The sequence below is a fragment of the Leptinotarsa decemlineata genome, unplaced genomic scaffold (assembly GCF_025532065.1).
Source record: "Leptinotarsa decemlineata unplaced genomic scaffold, Ldec_3_MD MMD2_tig00000505_RagTag_RagTag, whole genome shotgun sequence".
In the NCBI taxonomy this organism is placed as follows: Eukaryota; Metazoa; Arthropoda; class Insecta; order Coleoptera; family Chrysomelidae; genus Leptinotarsa; species Leptinotarsa decemlineata.
The window spans coordinates 13,567,528-13,582,242 of NW_027412549.1; the positions used below are offsets into that span (position 1 = coordinate 13,567,528).

A 14,715-nucleotide genomic window follows, 5' to 3' on the forward strand; every position below is an offset into this window, starting at 1 on the left:
GCATTAGTTTTCTCATTGCCTCTGATTCCAGTATGGGAAGGTATCCAGATCAGTTTAATACATTTTTGATTCTGCATTAGCTTGGATATCCTTTCCTTTATTCGGACAAGTAGTGAATTCCTTGGGTATAACTGTCTGATTCCATGAGTTGCGCTGAAAGAATCGGTGATAATAACAGAGTTGCCTTCCAGTCTTTCAGTGTGCTACGGCTTGATCTATGGCGTATAATTCACCCGAATAAATACTACAGATTGACGGCAGACGGTAGGCAGGCTCTGTTTCTCTTGTAATGACGGCTGCTTCCAAACAATCAGAAGATTTCGAAGCATCTGTGTATAAGTGATTGTATTCCTTGTAGTTGGAGATTATTTTTTGGATAAAACTTGGTGTGATACCATTTTTCCTGTGGGTGGAGAGTTGGGTGTTACAGGATGGGTTCTTTATGGTCCATGGTGGTGGAGAGCAGAAACCAAGTGACATGACATTATTAGGGACTACAGGATTATTAGGAATTTTTGACATTTTTGCGTAAAGTGGTAAAGCACCTTTATTACTTTGATTGAAAAGAAGTGGAAATCTGTTACTGAAGATATAGTGATAGGCGGGGTCAGAAATTCTTGCAGCATACGTCATGGTCATATATTCACGGCGAAGATCGAGAGGCTGTTCTCCTGCTTCGATAAGTAAACTTTCCACTGGACTACTACGGTATGCTCCTAAGGCTATCCTAATGACGGCATGTCGAATGACATCCAGCTGTTTGAGAGCTGACTTATTTACAGTAGAGTAGGCAATACATCCATAGTCTATTTTAGATCTTATTAGCGCCCGATAGATGGTTAACAAAGTATTGCAGTCCGCAACCCAGGTGTGATTTGACAAGACCTTCATTAGATTCAAACCATTTTGACAAGATTTCTCAACATTGCGAATATGGGCATTCCAATTCAGTTTGTAGTCAAACGTAATCCCAAGAAACTTCGTTTTCTCAACGAATTCTAACTGCTGTCCATTGAGTGTAAAGTTTGCGAAACTACTTGCTTGCTGTTTGGAAAATAGAAGGCATTTGGTCTTTGCTGGTGAAAATTGGAAATCTGTATTGGGGGACTATAATTCCAAACTCGATATCGCCTCCTGAACAAGTGATTCCAATGTGTTTATATTTCTGCCACTAACAAATTCATGAAAAGTTGATATTTTGATGATAGTTTGGACAAATTCGAAGTATTCAAATAACACCAAGAAATTGACTCCATATCATACAGGGCGTGCTAAAATTACTATTATTTCCATTGTGCATAAAAGTAGTCAAAAGTTCATTTTTTCAAATGAAATTCCCTGTATATTACTCGGTAAATTGAAAGATGGTGAAAAATGCTTCAAGATGATATATCATGTACCTATACCTAAATCGCCAAGTTTTCTCAATGATGTCGCTTCTTCTAGAAATATTTATTTTTAGAATTTGGATTTAGAGAGCAGTAGAATTATCAAGCTTATAGCAGTTCGGTACTTTTATAAGTAATTTACAAAGAGTTATCGACGGTGTTTCGAATCATCTTCCAAAATGAATGCAAATATCGATTATTCAAACGAAATTCTTATGAAATTATTTATTATACACATGAACAAAGTGATCAAATTATTGTCAGAACGTGTAAAAAATTCAACCAAATGTATCCTGAATTAACACCAATGAACGAGAGGAAATTTGTAAGGTTACAAAATAATTTCCTTGACTATCGCTCAAAGTTTCCAGGTAACAACTGTACCAAAAATCAGTCATTTCTAGGTGAAAAGTAAGATTTTGTGGGCTAAAACATGTGAAAGTACAGACAATAACAGAATAGGATGATTCAAAATAACAAAATTGTAAACAAAACGATAAATGCTGGAAAAGTTGTCCGATACATTCTAAACGCTTCAAAATGTTTTTTTGGACACAACTTGTGGTTGCTTTTTCAATTTCCTGGAGATCCAGATCTTCAATACTCCGCACTATTCGCCGTCGCAATTCTTTTCTGGTAGGCACTGGAGTACTGTATACCTTTTCTTTTGAAACACCTCATAAAAAAAGTCAAGTGGCGTGAGATCGGGTGATCTCGGTAGCCAATCCCACGGCCCTAAACGCCTAAACCAACGATCGTCGAAGAGTTCGTCAAGTTTCCTGGAAACTTCCTGGGTGGAATGAGCTGGCGCTCCGTCCAGTTGAATCCTTTATTCCTCTAAAGGCAAATTTTCAAGAAAATCGGTTATAGTCTTCCTTAATATTTGGAGATATCTCTCTGCATTCAGTGTGTCTTCATAAATAAAAGAGCTAATTTTATTGTTCTTCAGAATACAGAAAATATTCAGGTCAAATTTTTCTTAAAAACCCATTTGTTTTGTAACATGAGAATTATTATCAGCCCAAAAATGTTTATTCCTTCTATTGAAAATACCATCCCTCGTGAATTTTGATTCGTCGCTCCAAATTATTTTTGACAAAAATTCCCGATCTTCCTGTGTGTGAATCAAATGGGATTCACAAAAATGCATTCTACATTCGAAGTCTTCTGCTTTTAGAGGAGGAGGACTTTGGTAAATTTATACGGATGCATTCCGTGATTTTTCAAAATTCGTTGTACTGAAGCATGTGATACACCTAAATCTTTTTCTGCACTGCGAATGGAAGCTTCTGGATATGCATAAAGATATGCCAAAACGTTAACAGTATTGTCCTCATTTGAAGAAACAGGTTTTGATAATGTTGAAGGCGCTTTTAACATGGAGCCATAGTTAAAGAAATTATTTTGTAATCTTACAAACTTCCTCTCGTTCATTGGTGTTAATTCAGAATACATTTGGTTGAATTTTCTACAAGTGATCAATGATTTGATCACACTGTCCGTGTATAATAGATAATTTCATAAGAACTTCGTTTGAATAATCAATATTTGCATTCATTTTTGGCGATTTTTTGAAACACCGTCAATAAACATTTATCAATTACTTATAAAAGTCACCAAACTGTCATAAGCTTGATATTTCCACGGCTACCTAGAAATCAAATTCTTTAAAAATTATTTTTTGTACAACTGTTATTGAAAATCTCTTTGATAGAAACACTTCAATCAGAACACCTACCAAAAATCATTTAGAAAAGTTCACACATGCAGTTCGTGCTATTGGTAATATTGAATCCCTGTGAAGTTACTGACGATGACAAAGTAGTATTCAGTCCAACTGTAGAAAGTCCTTCATGACTAACCAATAATCCGCCTTAAAATAACGTGAGTTGGCATATGTAGTTGTAACATATGCCTTTTTATCCAAAGATCGTGTGTTCAAATCCAATGGACCCTATGATACATTTGCTAATAGTGATTTTATTTTGCTCGTGAGTTTACTCCACTTGCTGACGCTCGTTTTGCAATAATCCCCACTCACAAAATAAAATGCCACTTTCAACACTTGTAGGTAAAACGTGAATAACTATTTTTCCACAAAAACGGCTTTATTAAGAAAACTTGACGATTTAGATATAAAGACATGTATATAATTTTGAAGCATTTTTCACCGTCTTTCAATTTATCGAGTAATATACAGGGGGTTTCGTTTGAAAAAATGAACTTTCGACTACTTTTATGCACAATAGAAATGATAGTAATTTTAGCACGCCCTGTATGATATGGAGTCAATTTCTTGATGTTATTTGAATATTTTGAGTTTGTCCAAACTATCATCAAAATATCAACTTTTCATGAATTGAGAGTACTGATGTACTTAATTTCAATAAGGCTATGTTTTGGACCATATTTAGCACAATCTATTATTTATCTCGAAAACAGATAGAGATAGGTATAGGATTATATCAACAAAAAAGTATTAAAATACTACAGCAATTCCAAAAATGTATTAATATACGGAGTGTTCCATTTAAAAAATTATAATTACTAGGACTTTTTGATAGAAGGGGCAACGCCGCAATGCTGAAAATATTTTAGATCGATAGAACAGGTAAGGAAATGTGAGAAGTGAAATTTTCAGAAAAAGCATGCTTTGCATTTTCCAGAAACGTCTAACCTACCATCGACCGTGAGTCACGCTGTATAAGGAACACTTAACACACCTAAAATATGGAAGACCAGAAAAATCAGCAGTCGCCCATCATATTTTGCAACAAAACCATTCCATAGACTCTAGTTCATGAAGATTAGTTAGACAAGTTAACAACAACAGGCATCTAGATGCCTATAACAGTGTAGAAATTAGTAAACATAGTAATATTATGAATAACGATGGTTGACCAATACCTAATAGTATACTATATAGCTTGTCAAAATAATATTTTGATTATTATAAGGACACATTGTAAAATAAATTGAAGACTAGTACATAAGGCAATATTGTTGAATTAGATCAAGACACCTAAGACACAGGTACCCAGAAGTATAAATAAATAAGGATAACATTGCAAGTATATTTACTTTAATCTTCCTTTCGAAAATAATCACTTGGTGATCGAAACATGTGTCGAGGTGTTAAAATAACCGTTTAGTGTTGGGAAAAACTCCAATAATATTCATTGCTACAACAATGGTTCCAAACAGTCCATCACAAGTATAACAATATCGCTTGGTCCAACAGCACACTTCAGGTTGAAGTATTTCAAATAGTATTCAGATAGAGGTTGGTAAATACTTCCTTAGTAGTTATTCATTCATTTACGTCAGTTTTCAATGAAGTTATCAACTGGAAAGTGTACATATTTCAAAAACCAATTGCCTGAAATTTCGGATTTGATAAAATGGTTTTCTCAAATTAATATACATTGCAGTGTTGAGCAACATAGTTTTCCAGTGCACATGATTTTTATGTATTACAAATATAAAAATCTTGTGAAAAAATGATGAGAGTTTTATTGACGAGGAAATCAGAATCTGTTTCAGAACTTTACACCTGTTATATTATTACGTAGTAGTTTTTTTTAGTTTTTGAAAAATGAGATTGGTACAGCTGGCGTTATCCATACACACAATCAACAATAACTAGTAGAAGTTCCTATAAGATATAAGACTAGTACAGTTGAATAATTCACATTTAATTTATATCACACGATTTTTCCTTCAGATTCCACTGGTGAAAAAATGCCTCTATACAATAACAAGGATTCTATAGAAGTATATAAAGAATCATTACCTTGTGTGTATTCACCTTGTGTAGATCCAGTCTGAGTAGCACCAACATTATCGTAGAGGCTAGTAGAAGAAGTTGCAGCTGTAACTTTATCCGTCCGTCCGTCTGTGTCAGTCGTTCGTGTTGTTGCCCTAGGTAGGGTGGAAGATCCTGAAACAAAACTGTATTCAAAAAACTTGTCTGATGAATGAATATTCAAATAAAGAATATAATAAATAAGCTGACGACAACATTGAACTCTTTGAAGTATTTCTGACTAGCCAATTTTTTCTGTTCACAAGAAGAAAGCTGATGCAATATTTTTGAAAATATCTATTGACAGTGATATGCACCCTTTTTAGTCAGAGACACCGTTTTGAAGATCAGAAAGTTATTTCTCGTAAACCTGCATTTTCCTACAGTTATAGATATTGAGATGATTCAAAGGCTTCCATTATTTTAATCTTCATTGCAGATGAATTCATGAATCACAAATATTCAAAGAAGATTTTCGATGAACCCAAGTACTATTATGGAACTTCTGGTATTTTCGAATAAAAACATTGAATTTGTATCAAAATGGAAGACATCTCGTCTAGTATTGCAACTGTATCCATGATAATAATTATAATAATTTTCTTGTAATAACAATTACAATACAATATCACTTCTGGGAAACCATAAAATTTATAAATATTCTAATAATTGTCTTTTGATGGAAACCAATTCCACATATGCTTACCACGATTTCATACACTAGGACATATTACATATAGAAAATCAAGAACAAAAATTAAACTTGCTGCAATCAATGAACACAAACTTCCAAGTTTTCATTTCGAACGACCAACAATAATATATTCACTCACCATTGGTAAATTAATTTCAATGAAATGCCAATAACTAAGTACCTGTTTTCCTAGAAATATTTTTGTGATGTAATAGTTTTTTCAGAATCTACTTGTTCTATCAGATTCAAAAGTTCATCTCATAAAGTTTTGTGATAACTTACTGTTTTATAAAAGACAGACGCTGTTTCACTCAGTTCCAAACAAATCAGATGTAGTCAAACATTCAAAATGTCACCTGTGGGCAACTTTCTTCACTCACAACCATAGCATAGACCACTCTGTTCAACTCGTCCTTTGTATTATAGTTCATGATGATCTAATACCGTTTTCGATCAAATCTCATACCAAGCTATCAACAAAGTTTAAGCCTCAACCCGAGTTTTCACTTTATATAAAATATTCCTGATATTCTGAATATTTTGCCGATAAGAACCAGAAGAATAATTGTCCCTTCCTGACCCCATATTTAATTATCAATAATTACGGCTGAATCTAGTAATATATTGGCACAACAGAATCAACATAACACTGATTTCTTTACTTTCAGTACCAGTTATTACATATATTTATTTGACTACGGCAAGCAAAATTGCCACATTTTTTATTCATTTTTTAATTAGCATTTTATATATCTATACCTATACCTTTGTAGGTATATGCAAATATTAATTTTTATTCAAGCTTTGATCCCATAATTTTATTCATAAGTGACGTACTGTTTTTTGTAAATAATCATTGACCTACCATATATACGCTATGTATCACAAATGGTGAATAAATATTATTATTATTATTATTATTATTAGTTCCAGAGTAATTGCCGAGAGATAATTCGGTAATGGTCAACAAATACTACTATTATTTGTTTGAAAGGTAGTTGACAATGTTTCGTGATGCATTTCATTAGTCCTTTTTTTGGGTATTTGTTACCTTTCACAATCTGAAACATATAATAATTATAATAGAAAACTTTATACAAGTGTAGAAAGGACAATTTTTTAGTTTACTCTGATAAGTTACTGCGTAAAATCAAAGTATTTTTTGAATTGAAAAATGTTCTATTTATCAGTAACTTGCCATATTTAACAATTCAGACTATCAAAAAAATGCTAAGAAATAATACAATACTTATCTTAAGGTAAGTATTGTATACTTATAAGTATTATACTATGATGAATTGTATTGTATTGTAATCATCAGTGCTTTTTCACCATCGATACTGGAGTAACGAGGTCAGTAATTAGAGCCGACATCTCCAATAGAAGCAGTTTGAAGAAAGTATCTGTAGTATCTGTCCTGAAAACAGCCACTTGAGATAGATAGACAGTCTATAGAGAAGCGGAAGTGAGACTTGGGCTCGGAAACTGCGAAATAGAAACTAAGGTATTAGTGGCCAACATCATCGACGAATTCATTTTGGGACTAGACATCATGTCCCCCTATGGATTCCTGTTGGACATAAAGAAAACTGTTAAAGGTTGGAAATGAGAAAATTTTTCTTGACGTGCCCTCTTAGCCTTATGACAGCTCCAAGATTCCAGAATCTCCCTCAACACCAAGAAGATTATTCAAGCGGAAATTGCTGGCGGCTGGAGCACATCATTGATAAAGCTATCCAACAGCTCTGAAGCAGGAATTATCGTGACCAGATTCCTCGTGAATGGTAACAATCAAACTATTCCATTAAGAATAATCAACCCTAATAACAATAGGGTAACCCTCAATAAAGGGCAAGTAATAAGTACCTGCGATCCTGTCGTGGAAATCGCTAGAATAGAAAAAAATTCCTTCCAGAGCGTGCTCAACAACCCGCAAAGGAACTCATAGACTCTTTGAAGAAGACCTGGAGCCATCTGTCTGAAGAAGAACTATGTAAGGTAACTTGATTTGTAGGGGAAGAGAACGATATGTTTGAGAAGGTCAAAATCATTGGTCAAGCGGAATTAGTTCAACATCGCATAAATACTGGCGATGTCAAGCCCATACGACAACCACCGAAACGACTTCCCTTCACGAAGCAAGACCAAGCTGTATCTATTGTTAGGGACATGTTGGAGAGAGGAGTAATCGAGAGCCCCTGGTCGTCACCTGTTCTGTTAGTGACTAAAAAATATGGATCGATGAGATTTTGCGTAGACTACAGGACGCTTGATGATTTCACCAAAAAGGACAGTTACCCTCTCCGCAGAATATACGACAACCTGAACATATTGACCGAAGGCAGATGGTTCTCAGCATTAGATCTGAAAAGAGGATATTGAAAGGAGGCCGTTCGCCCAGAGGTTAAGGAGAAGACTGCCTTGTCCGCCGGCAATGGATTATACCAGTTTAAGTTTATGCCATTCGGATTATGCAATACAACCGCAACATTAAAACACATGATGAAGTTGATGTTGAGAGGACTCCCCTGGAAAATATGCCCGGTCTATCTCGATGGCATTACAGTCACCGGAAAAAGTTTTGACAAACATCTGTCAAATTTGAAAAGTATTTTCACAAGGATGCTGAATGTTCAATTACAGATCAACCCCAAGAAGTGCGGTCTCATCCAGGAAAAGGTGAATGTATTGGGACACGTTGTGTTGTCTAAAGGAGTTGAAACAGATCCAGAAAAAATGAAGGCAGTGCAAGAATGGCCAACACCGAAGAGCAAGCACGACGTAGAAAGATTCCTTGGACTGTGTAGCTACTACCGGCGTTTCGTGAAAGAATTTGGGAAAAATTGCCAGACCACTGCATAGCTTGACGGAAAGAAAAACCCCCTTCATTTGGTATTCAGACTGCCAGCAAGCATTTTTCCCTGAAAAAACATGTAACCAGTGCCCCGAATCTGGCATACCCAAAGTAAGGGGGCAAATTTATAGTGGACACGGATGCATACCAACATGGAATAAGAGCAGTACTTTCTCAGGTACATGAGGAAGAAGAAGTCGTCATCAGTTATTTTAATAAGTATCTGAGAAGGTCCGAAAGAATTTATTGCGTCACGAGAAAAGAACTCCTTGCAGTGGTCAAAGTGGAGGATCACTATCACTCCTTTTTAAATCATCTTGAATTTTTCATCATGTCAGACCACTCAGTACTTTGGTGGCTCTTCAACTTCAAAACCCCAGAAAAACAAACAGCAAGGTGGATCAAAAAGTTACAAACTCACGATTTTAAAATTCAACATCGAAAAGGAAAGAGTCACAAAAACGCAGATAGCCTCCCAAGAAGACCATGCCTGACATCCGGATGCAAATTTTTGCCAACGCCAGAAAGACAAGAATACCCAGCTACTAGAAGAAGAACTTTCCACCAAACGTGATAAGGTAGCGGGCAGAGACTCCTTTATAGACAGCCCTACCTTTCGTCGCTTCGGGTTCCCTCCGTCCCGGAGGGTAGCAATCTGTTAGGGCCCCTTGTTTAGGGATGCGGACAGGAAACCTGGAAAATCACCTGACCATGGTGTGGTACGATCATTAACAACCTCTGAGGGTGGCAGTACCTTCATAACGGGGCAAGAGTTCATTGAAGCGCAGAAGAGGGATCCGGTTTTGAAAACTGTACGGAAATGGATGACCAAAGGAGTGAGGCCGGAATGGCAGGATATTTCCAAGCACGGTCAGCAGGAAAAGGGCTACTGACTCCAATGGAACTTCATGAGCATTCGAGGTGACCTACCCACTGGTAAATGGAAAAGTCCGGATGGAAGAACCCCCAAATTCTAGATGATCCTTTCGAAGACGTGTATCCTGAATATACTTGAACAGCTCCATGATGATCCAACTATCGTTTGATGCGAAAGAAATAGACGTAAGGGATGACTCTGTATATGTAAGATGTACAAGTATCTCCGTGGAATAACTGCCCATTGCTTCTAGCGATCAAAATTCACACTTGGCCTTTTTATAGTTTCCAACAAGATCTGCTTTCTGAATCATTCGAGGATTTAATGCTTGTTCATCTTCATGAGAAGAAATGTTCAACGTCAATGCGATTAGCATTGGTCAATTCTATCTATACATCTTTTGCTGTGAAGTTTATTGCTTTTAAATATGAAGGAGGTAATGGTATTTGACTCATTTTCGTTACGACTGCCATCAAAAACACGTTTGAACGTCGTAGAATTATTATTTCATACCTCGATGTTACCTTTCATTCAGAGGTAATATTTTAGTGACCAGAAAATTATTTATGTTACATACACGGTCTTTTAAAATCGATTCTCACCATTGGCATCTTGGAAACTATGAGAGGTTGGTTGAATTGGGGCAAAGTTGCGCATTTACCTGACTAACAATATGTCGTTGAGGAAGTTTTGAAATCCTATTCGAAAATAAGTTGCACTTCCACATTGCCACTTTTTCTCTGCTACATAACGTTTTTCCGATTTTCCGATTTGATATTCGACGTTTCGTCTTCCGGGCACCATCATCGACTTTAGTTTTTCTTATGAGCGCTATATTGGATTATTTCTGTTTTGAATAGAACCAGATTTGACCTTTTCAATGATGTATCATAAGTTATCATTCTTTTTCGAAAAATTTGAGGTATTGAAAAAAATTTATTCTTATTATAAAAGGCTTTTACTTTGATGTTTCTAAATTTGACTTTCAATTTGTTACACTCAATGACATTTTGGTATTGTACAAGTCATTGTCGAAAAATGGCTTTCACGAATGAAATAAAAAAGTTATGATACAAATTTATTACAAATACTATAGAAACAGTGTTAGGACATTGAAAATGTAATTAAATTTGTATCCCGAAAGACGACAACCACATCTAACGATGATCAAGTTATTGGATCAATATCTCACCAAGTTTGGTTCCTTTGAAAAGACAGTAAAAAAACAAAGACAGAATCAACAATCAAAATTTGATGAATGAGGGGTGTATGAAGTAAATTAGACTTTGTGTCATTTTCAATGAAAATAAAACTTTGAACAAATAACAATATTTGAATAAAATGTAAAGGCAGAAGTAAATCACAGCAAATGCTTAAAATGATAGCCATGTTCTTGATAACACAACAATGCCCTTCTTCGAATATTATTCACTGCACGATTAATTTCTCTCCTCCTCAATCTCCGAACTCTATAACAATGTTGTGTTGAAGGTCCTCAATATTATTTCCTTCTGACAATAAACTCTATTTTTCAGTATACCCCATAAGAATGTAGTCTGGAGACCTTGCTGGCCAGCTCACTGGCCCATTATTCCCTATCCATTTATCACCAAACCTTTCAGTCAGGTAATTACATACTCGTCTGGTACTGTGCGGTGGAGCACCATCATGTTGAAATCAGATGTTGTTATAGTTAGCCAATGATAGATCATCCAAGTAGTCTTCAAAAATCGACATTTGAAACTGGTGATAGGTTTCTCCATTCAGAATTCCGTCAAATAAATGACGACCCAAAATTCTATCTTTGTAAATTCCTGCCCACACGTTGACTCTGAATTGCATTTGAGGTCAAATTTCTCGGAAGTGCTAGGGGCTGTTTTTGCTCCAAATGTGTTCGTTATTACGGTTGAATATCCCACAAGTGCAAGTGCTTTCATCTGTCCAAATTACATTTTCCAGAAAAAAAGGAAAGTCAGGTCTCCTTCTTATTAGCCAATTACAAAATTCTAATCGCCTCTCGAGACCATCTGGATGCAGTTTTTGAGATATGTGTATTTTGTAACATTTCAAACCGCTTTTGTTGTATTAGTGTGAAGTTACCCACAACTTTTCATCCACAGTTTATGACGAAGGACAATTGAACAGGGTTTGGAATGAGATTTGCGAACAGTGTTGCCATATTGTGAATATTAACAATTTTACCTGTATTTCGATGTTATCATTTCAAAAACACGATATATTATTGAAACATGTCGAATAAATGAGTCAGCTTTCTACATAAACTCATTATATCAGCAAACTGTCCCAATACAAACATTAATACCGAAAAGAAATGTAAAAAAGAGTATAATATTATTCAGGAAAAATTCATTTGTACCGAAACAGGTAGCGTATGGGAACTGGAAAATTGGTTTCTCGGTAAAAAATTTATGACTTGTAAAAAGTATGTCATTTGAAATATCCTGCGTTGAACAATACCGAATGCCCAGGAAAGACTCATCCACAAAATATCAAATTTCTCACTTATCAAAAATAGTTTCTTGACAAAAATTTCAGAATATATTCTGCGAAAGTATATTTATCGACGTGCTCAAACAAATTTGCGTACCACACGTTTCTTGGGTGCGACAAAAAATAGTTCCGTACATTCGGAACTGAATTACTCAATAAAGTCAAATTTGTCACTTATCAAAAATAGTTTGTCGATGAAAATTCCAGAATATATTTTTCGAAAGTATATCTAACGACGTGCTCAAACAAATTTGCGTACCATACGTTCCTTCGGTGCGAAAAAAAAAGTTCCGTATTTTCGGAATTGAATTACTCATAAAAGTCAAATTTCTCACTTATCAAAAACAGTTTGTCGATGAAAATCACAGGATATATTCTTCGGAAGTATATCTATCGACGTGCCTGAACAGATTTGCATACCGTACGTTCCTTCGGTGCGAAAAAAATAGTTCCTTATATTCGGAACTGAATTACTCAAAAAAAGTCAAATTTCTGACTATAAAAGATAGTTTGTTAATGAAAATTTCAGAATATATTCTTCGAAAGTATATCTATCGACGTGCTCAAACGAATCTGCGTACCATACGTTCCTTCGGTGCGAAAAAAAATAGTTCCATATATTCGAAACTGAATTACTCACTTATCAAAAATAGTTGGTTGATGAAACTTTCAGAATTTAGTTTCCTGGTCCACTCTGTCTCCGTATTTTTTCCTCGGGTTTTCAAATGAACTAAACTCGGTGAGATTTCTATCCAATAACTTAAACATAGTTTGATGTGGTTGACGTCTTTAAGGATACAAATTTAAATACATTTCCGATGTTCTAACACTGTTTCTATAATATTTATAATAAATTTGTATCATATCTCTCTTTTCATCATTCTTGAAAGCAATTTTTGCCAATGACTTGTACAATACCAAAATGTAATTGAGTGTAACAAATTGAAAGTCAAAAATAGAAACATCAAAGTTATAGCCAATTATGATAAGAAATATTTTTTTTTCGATATCTCCAATTTTTCGAAAAAGAATGTTAACTTATGATACATCGTTGAGAAGGTTAAATCTGGTCCTATGCAAAACAGAAAGAGTTCTAGTAGCGCCCATGAGAAAAAATTAAGTTGATGATGGTGACCGGACGACGAAACGTCGGATAGAATATCTGAAAACACCGTTAAGTAGCAAGGAAGAAGTGGCAATGTGGAAGTGCAATTTACTTTGCATCCTTTAAAGAATAGAGCCAGAAAAAAATAAAAAAACCATTTTCCGAAATTTCTGTTTTTTCCGGATATCTACGGATACACTGAGAATTTCAGAACTTTCTCAACGGCATATTGTTAGTCAGATAAATGTGCAAATTTGCCTCTATTCAATCATCTTCGTATCACTCATAATTTCCGAGATCCCAATGGTGAGGATCGAATTTGTAACACCCTCTATAGTTACGTCAGTCGCACACTCCAGGTTCTCTGCTAGAGCGTCACTAGGTAAAGGAACAGACATTTTTTTCCAACTCTTCTTTCCTCGTGTGACTATGGAAGTTTCCATCGATGAATGCTTCATCTACTTACTATTCATATACAGTGAGCGGTTAAATTATGGAACAATTTTGTTTTCCACAAGCAAAGCACTTTTGACATTAATCCTTGAAATAATTCCATTTTTATTTTTGATTACCGATTTTCAAATATATATTCTGAAGATATTACGTTACTATTTTCAACGTAGTAACGTCATAGAATATCGATTTCAAATAACTCCACAGGAAAAATCTAGTGGATTCAGTCTGGAGATCTTGAACGCCAATCTTTCGTTCCGCGTCTATAAATCCACTTCCTAAGAAAACAGATATTCAGAAACTCGTATGTAGACCGCAAAATTCAGAGAAGTTGAGAAATCAAATCAGGGTCGAAATCAGCAGAATTACCCGAAAAGTTATTCGCATTGTGCTAGAGAAATGTATCCGTAGATTCATTTATTGTCAAGAGACTGATATGACAGAACATCTCATTCAACTGGTTTGTTTTTTGATATGAGGTTATTCTCCCACTGAAATAAAATCAATTTGGTCAACCAGTACAAAGATATCAAATTGATGATCAATACTGAATGCAGTATCAGAAGACCTTACAGGTGAAGTATCACAAGACCTATATTACAATCTAACAAAATCATGAACGACGACATTACATCGAAATCAGTGACGTAATATCTACAGAATATACATTTAAAAATCAGCATTCAAAAATAAGAATCGACCTATTGCTGGAATTTTGTTAAAAGTACATTGCTTGTGAAATAACGAATTTGTTCCATAATTTTGCCAGTTACTCTATGGAAAATATTCGTTGAAGATTTACTACCTCTCAAAAGTTTACACTGCTCTGTAATCTTATTACAAAATTATCGAATTTCGATAATTTTGTAATAAGATTTCGAATGGCAATAATCGTATTAATAAAATTGACTCGTGCACGAAACAACTTAATACTTTAGGCATGGATATCTTACACTGTCTTTTTTGTCCGTCCTACATAAGACAACTTCTTCATCAAGGCAAATCCCCAACAAAGTTTGACTCTTTTT

At 35.0% G+C, this 14,715-nt stretch overlaps 1 protein-coding gene across 1 annotated transcript in view; it reads right to left on the reverse strand.

The window, feature by feature from the left end:
- Window positions 1-14,715, reverse strand: part of sif (guanine nucleotide exchange factor still life) — a 653,408-nt gene that overhangs the window by 562,997 nt on the left and 75,696 nt on the right. Inside the window, 1 exon segment of the mRNA XM_074173996.1 lies at window positions 5,197-5,328. Within this exon segment, the coding sequence (XP_074030097.1) occupies window positions 5,197-5,328 (132 nt within the window).